Here is a 23365-nt window from a genome sequence, read left to right on the forward strand (position 1 = left end):
AAATTAACTGTAAAGTTACAAGATAAGGTAAAGTAAAAGTCCCTTATGCTCCCTAGACAAAATCCAGATGTATTCAGCACATTCGCTCTGATCCAGCGATACACACAAACTTCAGGTCAACCACGTGTCCAGAAAAACAGCGTAAGTTTTTTTACTTGTCTCCAAAATTTTTACCAGGTGCTCTGAAGAATTTTCTCCAGAATTTCCAAGCATCTGTCAGGCCAGGGAGAGCACAAGCGGTAGGAATGCTGACATCAGGAAGTTCCAGACAAATACACACTGTGCACATATAGATCAATTTGACAAACTGTGCAACAAATCCAAAGCTTTTGGTTTGTTATGCAGGCCATCTGGGCAGCATACACGTAGTAAGTCTGACACATTCTGGTTGCATTGGATTTACTGCGCACATGATATATATGCTGCATGCATGTTTATTTCCATCTGGGAAATCTTCTGTGCACTTCTTCCAATTTTAGTAGTTGGTCTATTAAATATAATCCACTATAACCTGAACAGAATTTGCTCTGCGTATATCCTTAGACAGTCATGGTACAACAGACCTATTGTTGGGAAATCTTGGACAAAAATCAGCAAGCCCTGTGTAAAGTCATGCTTAAAATTAAAACCAAGGATAGCCCCACTGAAAGCGATATAATTTCTCACTTCAATTAAAATTTTCCAAGTGCTCATGTGCTTTGCAGAACTTACAGTTTGAAAGATCATGCCCCTTAGGAGAAATCAAAAGGCTGAATAAAGTACTTGTGGAAATTTTCAGGCTATTTCAGCCTCCAATTTTTATTTCTGAGTGTATATATAACACTTCATGCCAAGCTGGGGAGGGGCAAGAATTGGATTACGTAACTGAAATTTAAGATCCTCCTTCACTTTCACTAGCACAACTGGCTTTGCATGTTTAAGATTTCACCACTGCAGAGGGCATATTTCAACTTGCCTCCCTACCAGTGGGAGATACACACACACACAAGTCTAGAATTTTCAGATATATGAAACCACAATTTATTTAGAGAAAAACATAATTAAACAGATTCAGCAGCAGTATCATGAATGCAGGTGTAGAGGGGGAAGTTTACTGCTGAAAACCAAATCGTAAAGTGATTGTGTCCACCTCTGTCCATAGTTTGCTACCTATTCAAACCTTTGATATTTTGAGGATTACATGAGGACTTATTTTCAGGTATTTTTGTGTTTAAAGATATGCAGGTTCCATGACTGGAAACACTGCCTGCATGCTTCAAAACTGTTCTCCTGCTCCAAAATCTTTGTGTGGCCCAAACTAGTTCGATGCCTAAGATTTCTAAAACTTGCGATATAAAATATTAGTAGAAGAAAGCAAATTATGGAAAGGCTTACACAAGTTAAAATTTTAACTTCTCTTTTTTTTCTTTGATTGGTCTACCCTAGCAGACATGATATTTCTATAAAGAAAAAGGGTAAAAAGGATAAAGACATTTTATATCAAGTTGTAATTTCTATAAATACAATAGTTCAACTGAATGTATAAAATTTATATATTGCTAATGTTGCTATATAGCAGCAGTACATTCAATTTTGCTCCATTTATATTTGAGAAAACTTCATGTAAAACCAGCTTTCAGGGACACTACCAGAAAACATGACATTCAGACATTCAGGCATTCTCTTAGTTAAATTCAGAGTGGTTCATGTTGCCATAAAGTGATAATTTATTAACAATAATTTTAAGAAAAATTAAGAAAGAAAGAAAAAAAACATTTCACTTTACCTTAGAGACTGTATTTGAGCATCAAGGATATTGACTTTTTCTTGATAAAGAAGTTTTAGTTTCTCCTTTAGAAAAGATGGGAGAAAAGAATTGTCTTTTGCTTCATAATATTGTCTTTACAAATAAATCTAGACATTAGCCACATTCATTCTTTTCCCTCAAAGATATAAAGTTGTTGAAACACTAGTGTCAGAGAAATCTAAATATTTCACACTTGTGAAAGTCTACAAAATGAACAAAATGTATTTCTATACATCTTGCCAGATCCTCATATGGTAAATTGCTTCAGCTCCAACTGCAGCCCTCTACAATGATTTACACAAATTGATGATCTTGTCTCAAGTTTGCTCTTACTCTCTAACGAGTCAGCACAAATAAAAGAGGAATTCTTCAGAATTTCGAGTAGACAGGCTATTTATTTACAACACAGTGAGTTACTCTTATTACCTGGTAAAGAACTAGGTATATAAATCAACCACACCAATGTTAAATACAATGGTGATAACGAAACCGATAAAGCACCAGAAATTTAGCTCGCTATGATGCTTAGAAAGAAGTCACGATCAGTATGATTCTCTTGCTTTAAATATGGCAGATGAGGTAAAAGTGCAATTACTGTAAAAACTAGCTTTCAAATAGCCACAGGCATTAGGGATCACTGAAGACGCTTTCAGCTCTAGATGATGCACAAAACCAATAAAAATATATTTCACTGGGAAAAATTAATAAATACATATAATTATCTTAAAGAATTAAAGTACCCTTTAAATTCCCCACTATGCATATGCACATGAATAAAAAACTTCAAAGCTTTCAGTTAACCATGTTTTTCTCAAAAGATAGCAATGCTACCCCATTAATTTAGAGGGAAAAAAATTAAGAATCTTTTCCCAAACTAAAAATACAGGATAGAGACATCATCTCTGAATCACTAGGGCTTCTTTGTATCTCTAAAAGCACAGAGTGTGTAATTCTGCTTAGGGAAAACAGGCTGCACAAAGCTACTTTTGTACCTTACTGAGCCTGGGCTGCTCCAGGAGCAGAAAGACTCACTGCAAAAGAGCTTGCCTGGAGGGCTACCTAAATTACACCAGCCGCACCTACTCTTGCGTTGTGTTACTGCTAAGAATCTCCAAAGTACAGCGGAGCAATCACTGGCAGGACATTCTCAAAACAAGGCTTTATCTCTGGGAAGTCAACATCTGCCAATACAACCTGCCATCTGTGTCTAACTGGATAATAATATTAATTAGGGTATAATAAGAAGATGAGGTTTAAGAGAATAAAATTTGATCTCAGATTAAGGTTCAGCCAACCAAAACTCCTCCTGTATGTCTGTCACAAAATTAACCATCAGAACTGCAGCAACAACAAAGCACTGAAAGGTTCTGCAAAGGTACACCTCTGCAAAGAAAGTTAATACTAACCAGTTCCACAGCCCATTTTTCTGTTTCTCCAACAGCTGCTGTAACAAAAGCCTGATCTTTGTTATGTACTGGTGATGAGGTGACAGGCTGACGTGTGCTACAGTCATTACCACCTACAGCCCAGGAGTTCTGAGTATTTGCCTAAAATAAAAAAATTAGTGCTTCAGGTATAATTGTGTAGGCTGTTTTTTTAAACAAATGTTATATAAGTATTGAATCTTATAATTTTCATTACAGTAGAATATAAGAACCAATAAACATTGGTTAATTAGGTTGGCAACCTACAATAAAGATGTTAACCACAGAAATCCATGTTTACAAACTCTCATTACATTTTGACTAAAATTCAGTTTGCGGATAACCTTCCTTAAAAACAATCAGGTCCCTGAACACTGATCAAAACAACAACAGAAAAATAAAAACTTACTGAGGCATCTAAAAGAGTTTGTTCTCTCAACATATGTTCCGCAGTTAAGAATTTCAGTTTCTGATGGAGTTCCTCATTTTCAAGTACAACTACTTGCACTTGCTCTTTCATCCCAGACAATTCCTCCTATAGGATACAGGAAGTGCATGTAAAAGGCTCCTTGAGATGGCTATCAACATTTAAATACATCTTGAGAGGAAAAGTCTAGATTAACCTTCTCAACTATTTTAACCCTTTTAGAGCGAATAAGAATACTCAAAAGACAGATTTCACATTTTTGTAGCTTGAATTTCCATATAACCTCTTAAAAATTGCTTATTTCTATTTGTGATAGGACGTAAAAATGTCTTTGAAGACCCTTAAACACTACACAGGCACCAAGATGCATGGTAAGGCTCACTATCTACTGAACTGCATTTGGCTCAGTTTTGGTCATTACAACAATCAATCTCAAGACTAAGTACAAGTTGTTTTTAAACGAATTCTTCATATTTAGGGGACTAGGGTTTTAGTAGGTGAAATATGTTGTCCAATACCTTGCAAAACTTCACTTCTGCTTCTAAATGGTTAATGTACTGTGACTGATCATTGATAATAGGAACGAGATCAGAAAGGGCTGGTAAGTCTCCGGTTGTAGCTTCTGGGGGTTTCTGAAAGAAGTAAGAATAGCATGTGTTATTTTCCAGTTTTCCATTTATTGCAATAAGAAGTTGCTTGCACATAGAATACTATGTACACTTAATAAGAAGCCACCAAGTATACTAGATCATGAGGAAAGGAGAACCAGTAAGAACTTAAACTCTTCAATATAAAAAGTATGTCACTTCTGTCAAAATGTACAGCTGTTTGATTAAGCACATCTATAAAGCAGGATTAAATCCTATCCACAAACCAATTTGTACATGAAATTCATACTGCTATTTAAGTGTATCAGCCATTTTAGACAAATGTAAGGGGGTATCTTCTTCTCTGTGAAATGAATATAAAAATCCCTTGAATTTTAATGAGTTGTGGATGTGCATCGAAGGCAACTCCTTTAAATGTTCATTAACAATTGCTCCAGAAACACAACTATGTCTGCAATTTTAATACCTCCATAGAAACACAGAAAATGTGTAATAGATACTATGTTTATTCTTTAATAAAATACCAATAATCAAGTTCTTTAACTTGATTATTGGTATTTTAAAAGACAATCCTAAAAAAACCTGAAGACACTATAAATAGGTAAAATTTTTGATAGCCTCACAAATAACTAGTTAAAGAAGGTAATGAAGGGAATCCTTGCTCATTCAAGATAAACAATTGTGTATCTGCCTGGCTTGGCAAAATTTAAACAGGGATTAAACTTTTTACAAAATGTGAAAAACACAAGCGCTATAACTTTACAGCATTTACTCCTAAGAATACAGTACAGATAAAGAATGTAAGTAAATATTACTAAAATGCCCTTATAATCATAAATTATTAAATAGTTTCCTGAAAACTACAGCCTCTCTTTGATCCTATTAGCAACAAACAGTCCTTGTCAGTCTAATAAGGACTTATTTAGAGTGGATATAACAAATATTTTTTATAATATAATAATGTATTTAGTTCTAATGAAGCATAACATACTTTAAAATAATTTCAGTGGAGTAACAGTATTAAGCATAAATACATTAGTCTGCAATAAAAGTGCCTTTGAATAATCAGAAAAATATTTAATGGAGTCTCAACTTTCAAATTTAAATAAATCAGCTACTATCAGATCCTCACTCGTCCTCTTTATGTATTTCAATACTGGTTTACTACTTTAGTTTGATATTCCAATACTGCAAATTTCATCCATTGAAAGAACTAAGTACAACCTAATGCTAGTTGACATATACAAACTATCTTAATTCCTGAACCTAAAAGAAAGTATATCAATGCAAGGCATAATGTTTTGTTGGGTTTTTTTAAATAATTAAAATTAAGACAGTCAAACTGGGACATGCCTCTAAGAAGAGCATATATCCTCTTATACAAAGACGTCTGTGTTTTTCACCAATTTAGTGAACAGTTTTACTCACATATGTAAAAGGATAAATCCCCCTTCTTTGTATTCTTTTCTGGTAAGGATACAAAATTCACACCGAGCTCTTATTGGGTCCTCTCCAGAGGAACAACAGGCACATTTCTAGCATTAGTTCACTACTCTGGCTGAAAGCGAGCACCTTTATGCTGATCCCTAGCTAGTTTTGAAACTGATACAATTCTAACATCTCTGATCTCAGGTCAGAAACACACCTTTCTGTGCAAAAATATTCCGTGATATCCTTCTCAAATAAAGACTTAAAGTCTTAAAGATTATAGAAATCTTCAGGAACTAACTTAACAGTTGGACTCCTAAATCTCCTAAAAGATTCAGAAACCTACATCTTTGTTTTTAAATATTATTTTTTAAAAATTCACCATTCAAAAAAACCCCAAACCCCAAACTAAGCTGTGAATGGCTAGCTCTTACATCTACTCGTTAACTTTTTGGCAGAACCTGTAGATAAATTACCAAGATTCCCTGTTCGACCTTTAAAGAAAAAGATAAAATCCACTAACCAGGGTGAGGGGAAGGTTTCTAGCAAGAAAAACCTTCCTGTAAAATTATACCCAATATAATTATTGCCTGTATTAAAATGGGGGACTGTTGAGAAATCTCCAACTATGACGGTGGAGACAAATGGGGGGTTTTCCAGAACCATCAAGAAAAACATTTAAAGAATAGACTCTGAATTTGCAATGTATTCCCCCTGGCTCAGTGCACGTAAGTTCGATGTTCTGTTGACTCAGAAGTCACCTTGCATTCAAGTCTGTTAATCTCAACTACTTTATGAAGTTTTTAAAAAGTGAATCACACTTGTTAAAGTATATATAATATAGTGCCAATAATATTTGTAACTCATCGCTCTGTTCCTCTGGCTCCTATTCATCCCTCCCTCTTTCCTGAAAGTATAATAGACACCTTGCAGCTGAGACCTCCAGCTGCCTCCCTGAAAAGATTACACCACAGCAGCGTTCGAAAATGTGGAAAACTCTATTTCTATTCAAATTATTTTTCACTGAAAAACGGTGCTAATGTTTAACTTGAGAAACATTGGTGTAATGTATACAAGAGTGCTAAAAATGGTTTCACTAAAACGAAAATAACACATAATATATTTTCCCAACAGAAAAAGAACAGAGGACTTCTTAACACAACTTACTAACTCATAGCACTGTCACTGGGATATTTCTTTATTTAGAAGCCTCTACCTGCCCTTTCATGGGGCCAATGCCTGGTAGATCATTTGTGATTTCTTTCTTTCTACTTTAACTACACAATTGTTATCAATTAATTATAAATTAATTTGGGAATTTTTCATTAATATTCTGATAATATGTTATAGGATGAAAGAACAGAGGTCAGGGGAGGCGTACATTTAAAGTAGGCCAAATATTAATATCAGACCTGAAAGACACATCTGATCAGTATGAATTACCAAACATTTATGCCCGAGTCTCAGAAATGCTGTTCACATTTACATTCTTTACATTGAAAAGTTTACCATAAAAACACAAGGGTTTATAAAATACAGCACCTTTAGAGGCTAGCATTCTACAGTGACAAATAGTTTTCCCAACATCCCAAATAATTTGGCCCACCTTGTACTTTTCCAGAACGCCTCAAATTTCAAACTTCTAAACCCCAGAATTAGAGATACTCCTGCTGGCAGTCTTAAACCTGCTGCCCTGTAAACTGGCAAGAAACAACGGGAATCAGTCAGAGGAACTCCAGCTATAACAACAGTGTCAGGAACCCCGGGTTGGTGCAGTTGGGTTAGCCAAGACCCAGCTTGTAGAACTGCAGTTGTTGTATGAAGCAACCTTACTGGGCCTTGACCTCAAGAGATGAGGTAAAAAGCAAAAGGAAAATCTCTGCCCAGCCATCTGGGTGCAATCAAAGAAAAGATATACTCATTTGATGTCTATTGCAACTTTTATCAAAGAGCAAGAGAAGGGAATATTGTTAAGACAATGTTTTTTATACATATGAAATGTTGTAAAGCTTACTAAACTATACTTTTTGTGAAATACTATATTTAGCTATAGGACGTCATCTACGACTCAGCAGTCATCAGGTATTTCAGTATAATTGAAAGCAAAAGGTTAAGGTTACTCATAAGTTTGGTTTCCTTGACCTTTGGGGAATCTGATTCTTCTTATAGAGGAAGCATTTCTTCAATGTCCAGCAAACCACCAGACAAGCTTGTATTTTATAAGGGTTTGGGTTTTTTTGGTGTGTGTGCACTTTTGTACTTCCACATTTTTTGAGCTTTACATTTGGTTATCTTCAGAACGCTTTCATATCCTGGTTAGCAAGCGGATGGATGACATTCAAAAAGGAGAGTAAGGCCACCACTTCAAAGAATCCCTCTCACTGGAAACTTCAAGAGGCAGAAATGGGACAATGCCTTATCAATACAGTAAAATCCATCTTTTCCGTTTATTCCTCCATCCTTTAATCCACTCCCTGAAAGCACTATCACATTTCTTAGAGTATCCTGTTTTCTTAATTTTTCCACTGTACTAGAATTTCCCAATACAAGTAGAAAATTTTGATGAAGATGGATTAAAAGATGCTTTCCCTCCCCTCCAAGGGCTAAATACAAATTGTAACTGATTCATGTCATGTCAAGATCAAGCAATGATGCACCATTCCCTTGAGCTACAAAACACTAATTCCATCCTGCACCATTTATGAAGCAAAAGTACCTGGCAGGACAATCAGACTAAACTCGTGGATTTTAGAACGCTCAGAAAAGTTGAACTTTAAATAAAATTTCTCAATGTCAGAACAGTAGAGCTAAGCTCATTGCACGGCTCAAAGCAACACAGCATGAATACAGGCTTTAGATCATTCTGCTGCTACCTCAACTTTGATAGCAAAGAGCTGCTTGTCTTGCTTAGTATAAAGCAAAAGTAGTCAGTGGAAGCCATCAAAAGATAAAACTGGAACAATGCCTTTGAATTATTTTCCTTTAGGGATAGTAGTATCTAGCAGTTGCTCTGTAACTGAACTGTCCATTGCACATACTTTGGTGCAGTTCTGCTGCAAGAAGGCTAAATCTGAGAAGCCCATGTAAGGGTGTAAACTAACTTTGACAGAGACCACTACATTTTGGAAGAGTGCTACAAACCTGTTGTTATATGAACATCTCTAATCCTCTGAAAAAAAAAGGCATAGTTACAGCAGAAGAGGGCCTTTGAGCAACCTTAAAGTACAGTCAAAGGAAAACAGAGGCTGCTTTTACAGAAATTTGTCCATGTAGTCAATCCCAACTGTTTCCAAAACAAAAAGGATGATATTTTGGTGGAAAGAAAAAGATGAGAAAACTGAAAGAAGTGTGGACTGTGACCCACACTGCATGGTCAACAAAAGAGAGGAAAAGTCTAAATCCTGTATTATAGATTTCTTTTTTTTTCTGCTATGGTCTTAAGCATACCAAGTTCTGGCCATAGCCTCAGCAATCTCCTGTATTTCAGCACATAAAAATGATTTGATGCTTCTTTTTCTTCCTGGATACTAGAAAATTCATCTCATCACGCATGCCATTCATTCAAACAACACACAAAAGAAACAAGAAGAAACATACAGAGAATGACATCTTCCTCCTTGACGGAGAGACTTCACTTTCCATTCTTTCTTGATGTTGCAACAAAATCTTAAGTTGGTTAACTAGGAAGAAATAAAAAACATTATAACCAAAAAGTGTTTACTTTTTTCATTGAAATTAGTATCGTTTCTAGAAATTTTTAAACCATTTGCTTTCAGAGTAATCTTACCTGCATGACTGTGCTGCAGTTCCTGCCAGGCTGCATTCCCACTGTCATCACTGCCCCTGTCCACATCATCAATCTCCTTCTCCACAGAGGACTGGTCAAATCCAACTTCACCCTCACCCTTTGCAAACTGTCTTTCCTCCAAGGCATATTTCAGTTGATGGATGCTTTCACTAGCACGCTCTGAAAAAAATCATATCATTAGCCACAATAACCAACATAAAGTATTTACTGACTGACATTTTAAATTTGCTAAAAAATGGGAGAACTAAAAAAAAAGTATTCAGCAGCTGTCTAGCTTGACTACTTGACCGAAACTCAGCCACCGGAAGCAATTAGTTAATGCAAACAGCCAAAACAACTACTGTATGTCACAATTTGCAGAAAAAATATTTACTACATTTTCAAAGAAGCAGCTATAAATAGCATCTTGGCCTGTCAGTACATTAGGACTCTGCAGCAGCACAAATAATAATATACCCTAAAATATTTTCTAGCATATGCCGCTTCAATACTTTTCTATGAACATAAAGCTCACACTATATTTCATACAACGTGCAGGATTGGGCACCGAGAACAGTATTTTTGAATTCTCATGATGCCACCACAAATGACAGAGCAATGTACAGCATAAATAAAAAATAGTGAGTAAATGAAGTAAAAATTCAGCAAATCAAGCCAACATAAAACAGAGATTAAAAAAAAGACCCATGACTTCAGAACAAGTGTGAAAAATAAATAGCAACACTCATCATTCTGGGGAAAAAACCCACCAAAACAACAAAAAAACCCTCCTTCCAGATAAATATAATATTTTTATGAACTCTTTCAAGAACTAACTTACTGGACAGTGATATAGTAATGGTCTTTTCTCATTTTGAATATATTTTTTCCTCTATTCCTTTTTAATTTTTTTTTAAATTTGATTCAGATGACTTCATAAAAATAAAGAACTTTCCAATCATAAATGCCATATCACTCTGATACAGCTAACATTTCCAATATGCCAGTAAAGAAACTTGAGAGATTTGCAGCTGAGAGATGACAACTGGATTAGGAATCAGAAAATACCGGCTTGGTTTTAGATAATGATACTTCTAGTTCACACTGTAGGACCTCACGCAACTCACTCACTACTTCTTTCTTTCAACTGCCTATGTACAAAGGGAGATGAGTATTTCATTTCTCTTCCCTTTAAGCAATGTATATGCTAACTAGAAAAGACAGAGTAGTAACCTAAGTTGTATGGCTTTATGCAATGTTGAACAAAGCAGGATCTCTAGGTTCTACTGTAATACCAAGGGAACCAAGAAAATGACCCATGCATCACTCACAGAGGACACAACGCTCAGTGAGACAGTCCTCCATCATGATTCACAACCACTTTAATCAGGAATATATGAAGAACTGTTTCTTTCCTGCTTCTCCAAAGTAATGCCACAGTCATTTGTGACTACCAGTCAACACCACCCTGAATCAGAAAAGTTTCATTTATAGTTAACAGTTATTAATGATTTAAAACAAAACAAAACCCCACAATCTCAAAAACTTACTTGAATTTCAGAAACAAAATCATAGCTATTTTCTTCATTTAGCCCTGAATTCTTTGGAAGGTTACTCTCCCCTAGGACTACTGCATATGGAACATTTAGGCATAAATGCCTGCAGAACAGGAATTTCATTCTTGTGAGACAAAGCTTGTAAGTTAACACCTTTCATAGGAGCAACTGCTACAACTAGAAAAATGGCAAGGTCTCCAGCGCACATCATTTATTTTTACATCTTTCTAATCTGTAAATTGATGTGATACATAAATTACTAACTGAAAATATTTGTTTCTCATAGGCAAAAAAAAGCTTAAAAAAATAATTACAGTTAAGCATTTTGTAGGTAGAATTCAGAAGACATGCCTCAGTGTCTAATATATGCTGCTGGTTACGAATGTTAATAGCTCCTTTCTTCCAAATGGAAAGGTGAATAGCAGTTCAAGTCAGAGAACAAAAGCAAGATATGTATTTCTGCCTTCATTTTATCTCTTTTTCAAATTCACATCATCTTGACTTAAGTTGGGAAATTGATTTTTTTCCCCACTGTAATGGTTTTCACAGTCCTTTTCAGTCTATTTCTCTGCTTGGTTGTAATTTACCAATAGCTTATGTAATATAGATACCCCCCCTCAGAAATATATTTAAGAATTATATTTAAGAACATGGTTCTCAGTCCACTGTGCCAGCCATCACTCACTTTTTAGCAATGCTAGTTTTTAATAACAACCTGATCAGTTTCTTTAATCTTCTCTCAGCACTTATTTTTAAAGACTAGTCATCTTATGATTCACATCACCTCTTTTGATTTTCGGGTACTCCATCCTTTAACAAAGTTAAGATAAAAGAAGACATAAAAAGCACATTTTAAATAGTCATAATTTATTATAATAAACCCAAATACAATTCACAAGGCAATGACTCAAAAAAAAGAGGGGTTTAGGTCAAATATTTCTCTATTGGCATACTTAAGCTATTCATCCGTTTTTGAGCATTCCAGGATGCTACGAGGGTGGGAGAGCTAACTGAGAAATGGTAGAAGTATCTCACTGATGCAATGGCTTAAATATTCAGCAAACTATGTTGCAACTAGTTGTTGCCAAGAAGTGTTCAGTGTCAGTTAAGTTATTATGTGGTGTGCCATCTGATAGCAATAAAATTCCTTCATTTCCCCATTCACTGTAGACCTCTGTCAGAGAACCCCAGAGTACCAATATTTGATCCATAGCCAGTGAAGAACAACAAACCAAAAGAAACCAAAGCCCAACAGGCTAATATACAGTTTTTTCCAGCACTTCTCTCACTTTGTAATATTACAGCTTCTGAATTCCAAGCTAATACTTTATCCTCAAAGATAACCTAGATCTTCTTACGCTATGTCCTCTTCTTCCATATACCGGGCAGTAGTAGTGAAACACATTAAAATCATTATCAATGGCGCACCGATGTCTAATTTTCTTGACTACGCTTACCTGCCTCTGGAATAACTTCACCACATTTTTGAAAGCTTCATCACATATTTGCCAAAGTTTCTTAAAAGCTTGCTGATTTCCAAATTACAAAAGTTGCTGCCTAAAGCAAAACACTCACCACGGGGAAACTGGGAGTTATGGAGTTTCCGATGGCCTGTCTTTACATTCACTAGACACCGAAGAGCTAACATTTACCTCAGTGAGTTGAACTGGATGTGTAAAAGGGAATAAGTACATTATAGCATTTTTTTCCCAATTAAGGGACATAATTTTAGGTATTAGGATAAAAGAAGACGCATTACCAAGCGGAAAGGTAACACTTGTTGTTTCTGTCAATGTAAAAATCTTCTTTTTGAATATGAAAGAAATAGAAAGAACCTCTGTGGATGCAAACTATTGGACACCAAAGGACCTTTGCTTAAAGACAACATGATAATTTTGTAATGAATTTAGAAGCCATTATTTTTTAAGTGTTCACATATTCAAACTTTTTCAGTTATGCTATTCCTGTAATAGTACATTTTATAGAAACAGGGCCTCAGTAAAAACACACTATAGAAAACTGCTCGCATGCAGCACTGTGATTTGCATATCTAAAATTCAATCAGCATTTTTATTTTCTACATCTTAACAAGACTCTATGAATAAAATCTGAACATATATTTCTGTTGTATGATAAAACTTCATTGATGTGTCATTTCCCATAGAACATCTGAGGATATAAATGAAATTGGACTTCTCTGGATTAAAACTTAAAAAAAAAAAATTATTCACTATAAACCTCTTTGGTTTTCAGTGTTCAAAGGATCTAAGATGATTATGAAAAATGGCAAGCTGGGAGCAAAACCTGATGCAATAAACCCAATACATAAAAAAAGAAAAAAAAAAAAAAAAGATGCAACTGCTCCACAAAAGTTCTGTCAAGTTGTCAACTATCATGTATAAATCACAGGCAGTACTTGCCACAGGGGACAGGCAGATAACTTATCTAATGCCTTAGCAATGACAACGCTGACCAAACACCTAATAGAAAGAAATACATTATTGCTTATTATTTCAGAGACAGAAGCAACCCGTGATCCTAACCCAGGATCAAGACCATACCATTCTAGGTACAAAGATATTCCTAACCCGCAATTCATCTAAACGTGAATGCAACTTTGGACTAGATTAAATCCCATTAAGCATAATGCTTTAGACAAAACCAATAAGGCCCTGACTGAAACAGTAATTAATGTTCAAAGAGCACACGCCATATATTCTACATGCTGAATAAAGATGTTCTTCTGTCCTGAAAGAAGCAATGATAACTCTGTTTAATTTCTGTACTCACTGTAACTACAAAACATAAGTATTACTCCCTGAAAATATAGTATACTTATCCTTTTTCCAGAGAAATATCTTTATAGAAATATAATTGATAGAAGGTTTTTTTTATATGGGAATGTCAGTACTACTACTGAACACCATATTTGTTACATTGGAGACACATTACAGACCCATTCAACTTGTCAAAAAAAAAAAAAAAAAAAATTAAGATAAATGCTAGAGTCAGGACACTCTGAAGTAAAATACAACATGAAAGAAGTAGCTGTATTTCCAAAGTAATAATCAGCTTTGCCGGAGGGGGTGGGTTGAAATCACTGTAAGAACAATTTGCCACTGAAGTGAAACCAGAAAAAACAGAGAAGGCATTGAACCATGTTTGCATTGCCTAAACAAAAGATGTTTTTTCAGACACTGCCCAAGACTGTCTATAAAGAGCACTCCTTTAAATGAAAGCTCCAAAGCTACCTCATTCATGAACTCAGAAATGCCATAGAAAACACTCTGGGAGCTAATGGAGAGCTTAGCAAAGAAACCAACCATCCAAAACAACAGAATTGCCCGAAAGACATGGAAAATAACTCCAGCTGGTAGAAGTGTTAAGCAACATAAATTGAAGAAAACAAACTACAACTGTATGAAAAAGTTGCAATAAGTATGACATGTAAAGCTAACGGTCCAGCTCTAATAATATTTACAGGAAGATGACTACAAGTTACTGGGTATAAATTCAACTAACAGGTCACTTTCTGATATCCCATGGTTCCCAATCAGAAAACAGCCCTAGAAAGTTAAAGAAGGAATTACACTGATTCTTCAGGTCTTAAAAAAATAACACTGTAGAATTTATGTGAAACAGTAACTGACAAACCAGACAATTAGACCAGTTAGTGAAAACACAAAGATGATGCCTATTTAAAGAAAACTTCAATGTCCAAGAGTGTATCAACTTTGACTTTGTTTCTATTGAGACTTAGAAATCTAAAATAGTACATCATGTACCTCTTCTGGACTAGCATTTCAGCCAACTAATTGCTTAAAAATACTGAAACTGAGAATTTGCTCCTAAGTTTTTATTGTGTTTTGTGCAGTCTTGGAATTTACTTTACCTACCATTCTGATATGCAGCTATTCTTTACTGGCTATCAAACACAGGTGTGCTACCGTGCTACTAACATACTACATGGCAACTTTGAGACTGAAAGTATCCTATTAATTACTACCTATGCTGCTAGGATTTTACATGTAAGCATTCAACAACAAGTGATACCAGCCTGTTCATTAGCCAGCCCTCAAAAAGTCCTAAGATGTATTTAACACACAGATGTTTCAAAATAATGAATCATGGACCCATTCGATTTGGTTTCTTGGTCTTCATAGTTGCTTTGCATTATATGAGAAATAGGTAGTTTTCAACATAGCTTTTACCAAATTATCATCTTTTAGCGGTAACTGTTCCGTGGAGCTGCAGCATTCATCCTCATGAGTTCCTAAACCAGACCCTTCTGCAGAGCATAAAGCACATGCCTGAGGTCTAGAGACCCTTACATGTGAGAAACTCCAAGCATTTCTCAGTTCCTTCTGACAGATTCTCCACCCTTAAATGAATATTATGTGCTCTGTTCAGGAGAATACTTAGAAACATCTAAGTTCAAGATTCAAAGAACAAGGTGAATGCTAGAAACAAAGAAGTGGGCTCTAAATAGGCTTCGGCCCTCGTTTCAGCTGGGACAGAGTTAATTGTCTTCCTAGTAGCTGGTACAGTGCTGTGTTTTGAGTTCAGTATGAGAAGAATGTTGACAACACGGATGTTTTCAGTTGTTGCTCAGTACTGTTTAGACTAAAGTCAAGGATTTTTCAGCTTCTCATGCCCAGCCAGCGAGAAAGCTGGAGGGGCACAAGAAGTTGGCACAGGACACAGCCAGGGCAGCTGACCCAAACTGGCCAACGGTGTATTCCGTACCATGGGACGTCACATCCAGTATAGGAACTGGGGGGAGTGGGGGCGGGGAATCGCCGCTTGGGGACCAGCCGGGTGTCGGTCAGCAGGTGGTGAGCAGTTGCCCTGCACATCATTTGTACATTCCAATCCTTTTATTATTGCTGTTGTCATTTTATTAGTGTTATCATTATCATTATTAGTTTCTCCTATTCTTTTCTATTAGTCTGTTCTTATCTCAACCCACAAGTTTTACTTCTTTTCCCGATTTTCTCCCCCATCCCACCGGGTGTGTGTGGGGGAGTGATCAAGCGCCTGCGTGGTGCTTAGTTGCTGGTTGGGCTTAAACCATGACATCTTTCCATATATTTACTGCTGTTAGGAGAAAAGGGAAAGTAGCAGGAAGCCATCACACTCTGCTCTTGGCACTGGTGTAGTAGAAGGCCCATTGGACATTCACACCATGCCTGCCAATTTTTAGTTATTAATGTGAATAGAATAGTACAGCACTTACTCTCCTTTCCAAAATACCTCTACTCCCTTGAGAATAACTTTTTATTAGAAATGTTATTATCTCTTAGACTTTGAGGTTCATTTGAAATTAACTCAATTGTGTGAAAGTTTACACAGTAACCTAATAAGCCCAACAGTACAAATACCACCCACTTAACTCTGTATTACACACAACATTAAAGACTTTCATTATATCAGGTCTGCACTATTGAGGAAAAGCCCCGTTATAGGACTTTTTGTTATTTCATCATAAGCTCTCTGTTGGGCTCTAAGACCAGTTATGTCTTAGGTTTTTTGGTGCAGCTTTCTGTCCTTTGGCCACCACACCCAGGTTACTGAACACCTGGGCATCCTGTGTACCCGTCTTCCAAGAGATTTACCTTTACAACAAAGGACGCTGCACTGAAATAACCAATCACTCTTTGACAACTTACACACCCTTCCATCGAACTGAATAAGGCTGTAAAATGATTCTTCTGATCTCCAGCATGGGTGATGACAACCTGTTCCCACATATCAGCCTAGATCTAGATAATGTCAAGCATTACAGGCAGTTTAAGAACTCTCTATTTCAAAAACATGAAATAATGCCCAAGGCATGCCAACTGAAATTCCAGAATCCAGATGACAGGAATTATCTGAATTTGGAGAAAAATCTCAAGCTGTATAAGTATATAAGAAAAATAGGTAAAGAATTAGATTTGAAAACTTTGGGAGTAACAATGATCTGTTTGTCTTACAGTAAATTCCTAACAGTAGTGGTAATGATGTGAGAAATGCTGTACAGATCAAAGGAGTTAAAAATTGTACATCACTGAGAAATAAAGAAGTTCACTGAGAAACATAATGGAACTTACGTTATACCGCCCTGCATTGGGGTTACCTTTGTGATAACACCCTACTGACAGCTACTAACTGAGAGGCACCCCTGGATGTATGAAATCAAACCTATCTTGGCATTGTATGGAAAAATTCCATGTTTCCCAGAATGGAAAGGGAAACAGCCACCAGAAGGTCATGTTCTGAAATGATTTAAAAACCATAATGGATCCAGTCAGAAACAGATAAAATGAAAATAAGTTGTATGAACAAAATACATGCATCCAATCATTAGATATGATGAGCTCTAACAGTAGTCTTATACACAGTTAAACAGCCCAAGATGCAAAATTCTTGAGAAAGACACTTTGAAGACACGAGAGAGTTAAAGAGGTCACTTAAAACATCCAGATAACTTGGTACAACGGCATGTTTCAAAACCTCACATATCAAAAGTCTAAAAGCTCATCCCAACTATGAAGATATATATATGGCAGTCCTCAAGCATTCCAACAGACTTTCTAGTTGAAAGAGAAATTCCATTGGAACATTTAAAATGTACGAAGAGCCTAAGAGAAAAATCAGAAAGACTGGAGCTCTGTTGCAAAATGCTACAAAAGCATTTTTTCATTACAAGCCTCACCCGAATCAAGGAACGAACTATGAAGTCCTTGCCAAGCTTACCAAACTACACGCACACAAGAACATTTACGTTAAGAAGTATTAAGCATCCTGAAATTATATGAATACATAGTAGGCTTGGAGACTAAAGATCTTTGGCTTCACCTGCTGTTACTGCCTACAGAAGACGAGGACATCACATTCTCCAGGGAGTCCAGGCAGCTCAACGTAACCACTGTATCCAATGGTGGTTGGATGCCCCAGCAGGATGGACATCGAGCACAGCATGCTGCCAGCGCACTTCAGAATTTAAAGACACCAACACATCTCCACATCTCCTTAGATGAGGATGAACAGAAGAAATCTGCCTTCTCCGCTGCCCACATGCCACCTTTTGGACTCGCCACCAATCCAAAATGCCAGCACTGACTGGCCTTCATTGCCTAAAATGAAAAGGCAGGTCAACCACTGAGCTATTGCAGAAGAACATGAATTTATAAAATGTTTCAGTAACAGCATAGCCCCTTCCCAGATCAGCATAAAAGCAAGCAAACGAGCCTAAAAAAGTATTCTAGGTAAGTATTCTAGATAATCACAAGCACTCCAAAAAGAAATGTCTTATGAAATACACCAAATTTTCAACATATTGGCTGAGCTTGTACTTATGCTTATACTAGTGCAGCAGAAATGAACAAAAACCCTTAACATGTGGCCTTCCTAAACAGAGCTCTATGCCCGTGAGCAACAATACTGTCTTGAAGCAGAAACATACTGCTGTTAGATTTATTAAGCAGCAAAATCATATATGTTCAACTATGGTTTTAAAATCCTACTTTATCACTCCTCCTCTGTCAATAAAAGTCACAGCAGAAACCTTTTGCCTCCATGAAAGTCCAAATCCAGTACAGGAAAATTATCTAGTGGTTTTCCACACTCATCCACAGAAAAAGCAAACATGATACAGTACTAAGATTACCTGTGTCTATGTATGGCAATTCGTAGGGTTTTATTCATTGTTTTTACATATCACAAAAGAAACTCTACGCGTATCAAGAGATGCTCTGATATTTGCCATTTTAACTGTTCTACCTACAAGCGCCAAGCAGCACCCACGTGCCTGCTTAATCTACAGAAGTAAATAGAGATGATTCTTCAAAGTTCTATCTTCTGGGACAAATAAAATCCACCCTCAGCGCAATAAACTGATGCTATTTTGAGAAGGAAATACAAAATGCTTGGTAAGAATCAAGTATCTATTTAAAAATACTTCAATTGTTTTGTCTTTTTTGCAGTGACGCTTCCTATGTTGCAACCATACACTTGATTCACTAGTGTCACAATATGTGACGTGCGGACCCTGTGTCTGGAACACAACTTTTTGCACCAAGCGGGGTGATGTATCCACAAATTATCTACCGCCTTTCTTCAGAATGTGGATACTTACTTTGACTAGCCAGAGACAGTCTGAAGGCTGGTAAAGCCCAGGTACCATAGCTGAGAGATGAAGGTGCTTTCTGTCAGGCTATACGCAATCTTTCTTGGATCAGGCAGCAGGTACGAAAACAGTTTATGACATGGGAAGTAATCACTCCCGTTAGAACCAATTCGCACCCTCCTCTTCACCACGACTAGAATTTGATGTTTCAATGACAGCCAAAATCCTTCCACGAACCAAAGAAAAACCCACCAAAACCGGCAGCAGCCCTCTCAAAGCCAAGTTATGGTCCGACAACGGCGCGTGACAGCATTAACCGCACCAGCGGTCGGGTTTAGGGAGGACCAGAAGCAACTTTACTCTCGGCGCCCGCTGCCCCGAGAGCCGCGCTGCCCCAGCCCGGCGGCCGAGCGGCGGGACGGGACGGCCCAGGCCTCCCCTCCCGCCCCCGGCCGGCTCCGCACCGCCCCGACAGCGCACACGGGCCCGCCGCCCTCCCCGCCGGCGCTCAGCGGGCTACGGCGGAGCCCCCCCGTCAGAACCGGGCAGCGGCTGAAGCGAGAGCGGCCGGCGGGAGAAGCGGCCCGCGCCGCTCTGCCGCGGCGGTGCCCGCTCACCTCGGAGGCGCCTCTGGTACCGCTCCAGGGACTCCGCCAGGGCGGGCTCCCCGCGGGGCGCCCGCATGCGGACGCCGCCGGCTCCCGGGGAAGCAGCAGCCGCCGCCCCGCACCGCCGGCGGGCAACAGCAGTAGTTCCACCCGCTCTGCCTTCCCGCGCTCCGCAACCGCCGCCGGCTCCCGGAAGAACCACAACTCCCACAGTGCGTGCGGGGACCCCCTCCGGCTCTTCAGCGTCGGCCGTTGCTACCCGCCAGCGGCCACGCCCCGCCACCGCCGAGCTCGGGAGCCGCCACGCCTCCCAGCTCCGCGCCCTCCCGCAGGCGTTCCCGCAACGCCGCCGACAAAACTACAAGTCCCAGCATGCGGCGCGGCGCGCCGCGCTGAGAAGGACGAGCCCCCCTAGGGGGGCGGAGTCCCCGCCGGCCGCCCCTCGCCCACGGCCGGCAGCGGGAGGAGGAGGGCGGCCGCCTCTTTCCCCTTTGTTGTGGATTGCGGCTGCGTTCGCGCCTGCGCCCTCGGGTCCGCGGCGGCGGGGTATAGCGCAGGTCCAGTCACGGCCGAGGGGGATACGAGTGGCAGGCGGTGTTTACCTCCCGCCACCGCCCGCTCCGGCGCCTGCGCAGCGGGCGCCCGGAGCGGGGAAAGCTATTGTCTGAAGCTGGCGCAGGCGCGGCGGGGCCCCTCCGCCGCTCGGCCCTTGGCGCCGGCGCACTGGGCTCCCCCGCCCCCCCCCCCATTGTGTGAGCTCGGGCGGCGCCTGCGCAGTGCCGTGCCCTGCTCTGCCCGTGAGCCGCTATGTGCAGGGAATAAGGTTGGAGCCGTTGCCACAGGGACACCGACCGGAGCGCCCCGCCCCCGCCCCGCGGGGATGCCGGCTCAGTGAGCACCGGCGGCAGCGGCACCGGCACCCCTAGGGACGGCCCCTCCCCGGCGCGGCGAACCTCCTCGAAGGGGTGAGTGAGGGTGCTGCCGCCCTGGCCGCGGGTCGGGCAGAGGGGCCGGGGTCGCGCCGCTTGTCCGCCCGGTGCCTATTGTGTCGGGCGGCCCTCGCCCGCCGGGAGCTGGCGCCGTGCGGCGGGGGCCGCGGCCGGCGGAGGGGGCGGTAGCGCGGTCGCGGCACAGCCCGCTTCCCCTCCCCCGTTCCCGCTGGGTCTGGAGGCTGCTCCGCGCCCCCGCCTTCCTTCCCCCCTCGTAACTGCGGCGGGGCGGGAGGCAGGGGGCTGCCGCTGCCCCGGGGGGTGGGGGGGAATCGGCGCCGACTGGATGCGGCCGGCGCTGCCGGATCCCCCTGCCCGCCTCCCCCTGTCCCTTTCCGCCCCGATGGGCCCCGGCCGGGGGCTCCGCCGCCGGCACACCCACCCACCCGGCCGGCCGGCCGCAGCGCGGGCAGCGGGGCTTCGCAGCCTGCCTTCCTCTCCCGCGGGCGGATTTCCGCGATTGGGGCGGACATTTCCAGAGGTTTAATGATTTTTTTTTTATTTTTTTTTTTTTTTTCGGATGCCCCTATTTCACAGATTGCCGCGGGTCTGGAGGTGGCGTGTTTCTCCAGATTTAAAAATCGGTGAGACCGTTCGTTTGAGAGGCGGTGTTCCCCCCCGTCCCCTTAAAATAACGTCTTCTGAGAAGGATGATGGAGAAAATCTGTTGGCTTTGCCTTTTCTCCTATGGCGTATTTTCACCCAGCGAGGCGGGTCTTCTGCATTCAAATATACTGTCCCGAAGGCGCGATCTTTTCTTCCGTGAGGCTCTTCCTGGGGAAAACATAAAATAGCGTGGTGGGGATTTTTTTGTTGTTCCTGGTGGCGAGGAGCAGGGCCGGGCCCACTTTGTCTTTCCGGCGTGGAAACGAACGGGTTACTCGGCTAACAAAAACCCGATGGCGATTTTCGAGCAGAAAGCCTGCTGCAGCGGAGGAAGCTGGCGTCGAGGCGGGCGGCGAGGGCCTCCTCCGCCCTCCGCTCCTGCGCGCGCCGCCGGCTGCAGGCGGGAAGGGGGGGGGGGGGGTGGGTGGCGCGCGCGGCCGGCGCGCTCCTCCGGCTGGCTTCCCCGGTGCACCCCGCTGCCGGCAGAAGCGGCGCGCGGCGCGGCGTCGGGCAGAGGTGCTCGCGCGTGTCGCTCCCGGCAGCCCGGGGCGGCGGCGGTTGGGCGAGGCGCGCGCGGTGGCCGTTGGGCGGCGGCGGCGGCGGTGGGGTGGCGGCCGAGGTGGGGCTCGCCGGTGAGGGGAGCGGGGATGGCGTGCGGCGGTTGCCAGCCTTCGGGGCGTTATTTTCAGCGTTTTTAAGAGGAGCTGACAATTAGTCCATCTCTTCTTCCGCCTTTACGGAAGAAATGAGGACGTAGATGCTGTGCTGATGAGTTGAAGAGACGTAAGAATGCAATTCTTACGACAAGAGATTACAGATAGCATCCACTGATCTGCACTTGGAAGAAATTATTTCCTTCCCGGTGAAAGGAAAGGTACTATGAAAGAATAAAGCCTGTTCTAGTACTGCGGTGTTCATCTCTTCTCTTTTGGAATACCATTCAAGGATGGTGACGGTGTTCTTGGCCCTGGGTTTGCCTGTGTAAAATGATATGTGCGGCAGGACAGTTTTTGTAAACTGAACTAAGATATGATTAAATATGCTGTGATTTCCTATGATTAATTTCCCCTGGCAATTACTTTATGTCCGGATGCTGAGAAGTCTGTCTTACTAGAACTGAATGCTGCTAGTGTGGAAGCTCCTCAACTTTAAATTTTATTTAACGGGGCAAAAAAGTTAAATGTAAATACCACAAAGAACCTCCCCTCGCTCTTTATTACTTTTTTAAAAGACTTTGTCACTTTCATGTAAATGTTTTGTTGTTGTTTGCTTTTGTGTGTGTGTGTGTATGAAGGAGGTCAGGAAGGCTTGCTGAATAGTGTAGCTGAGGATATACAGAATTTTGTCAAAATCTCAAGAATCTAAAAGTTATTTGTAATGGATCAGATAAAAATGTTTTCTTTAATTCTTTAAAGAAATACATTCTGACATAAAAGCTGCTACAAAACTTACTTTATCATGGTACTGCATATTTTTTTTGACAGGTGACTGCTTCCCGTATCTATTCTAACTGACTTTTGCAAGGAAGAATGGGTTCTTGCTATGTTGTGCTTCATCAGCTGTGACAGACTTGGCAGGCAGAATTTTTCAACAATTCTGTTGGTAACATACAAGCCAGAAAAGAACCAGGTTATGAAAGTGAACTGGAAAAGTCTTATCTATATTCACTTGTAGGTGGGAGCTAGGAAGCTTCCTTGAATGACTGGAATGAAACCTGAGGCATAAGTAGCTGTAGAACTTGATTTTGAAGTACCGTTTCCAGTTTTTGCAAATGCAGAAAAAAAGGTATTTGATGTATATTGATACCATAATATCTCCTTGAGTCTCCTAACGTATGTTGATACCATAGTATCTCCTTGAGTCTCCTAAAAAGACAAGTTCCATGTTAGCGCTGCATTTCTTAGCTTTGCAAGCAGAATGGAACTGAGGTAAAACAGATTGGTTTTACTTTAACTAGAAAGCCAAGAAAATCTGTGAAATTCTGGTTTCCCTTTAGAAAATTTTGAACAGGGGAGTCGGGCATTGAATCTGTGCAG

At 40.5% G+C, this 23365-nt stretch overlaps 2 protein-coding genes across 15 annotated transcripts in view; one reads left to right on the plus strand and one right to left on the minus strand.

Annotated features, from left to right (window-relative positions):
• Window positions 1–20019, minus strand: part of SDCCAG8 (SHH signaling and ciliogenesis regulator SDCCAG8) — a 117987-nt gene extending 97968 nt beyond the window's left edge. For 7 of the 8 annotated variants that reach the window (XR_007509868.1, XR_007509869.1, XM_049831394.1 and 4 more), the window contains exons 1-7: window positions 19744–20019; window positions 9461–9640; window positions 9271–9353; window positions 4156–4269; window positions 3620–3745; window positions 3193–3333; window positions 1766–1830 (exon numbers count right to left, since the gene is read on the minus strand). Coding sequence is in view for 6 of the 8 variants with exons in the window: in XM_049831394.1 (XP_049687351.1) it covers window positions 1766–1830; window positions 3193–3333; window positions 3620–3745; window positions 4156–4269; window positions 9271–9353; window positions 9461–9640; window positions 19744–19810 (776 nt within the window). In the remaining 2 variants the exon portion in view is untranslated. Of the gene's footprint in view, window positions 1–1765; window positions 1831–3192; window positions 3334–3619; window positions 3746–4155; window positions 4270–9270; window positions 9354–9460; window positions 9641–17856; window positions 18175–19743 lie in introns of those variants that run through there. The other variant, XM_049831397.1, reaches the window with a different exon arrangement.
• Window positions 20020–20525: 506 nt separating this feature from the next.
• CEP170 (centrosomal protein 170) overlaps window positions 20526–23365 on the plus strand; it is a 106361-nt gene continuing 103521 nt past the window's right edge. For 6 of the 7 annotated variants that reach the window (XM_049831384.1, XM_049831387.1, XM_049831391.1 and 3 more), the window contains exon 1: window positions 20526–20699. The gene's annotated coding sequence lies outside the window, so the exon portion shown is untranslated. Of the gene's footprint in view, window positions 20700–21260; window positions 21308–23365 lie in introns of all 7 variants that reach the window. The other variant, XM_049831385.1, reaches the window with a different exon arrangement.

Source organism: Accipiter gentilis, chromosome 28 (genome assembly GCF_929443795.1).
Source record: "Accipiter gentilis chromosome 28, bAccGen1.1, whole genome shotgun sequence".
Lineage (NCBI taxonomy): Eukaryota > Metazoa > Chordata > Aves > Accipitriformes > Accipitridae > Astur > Astur gentilis.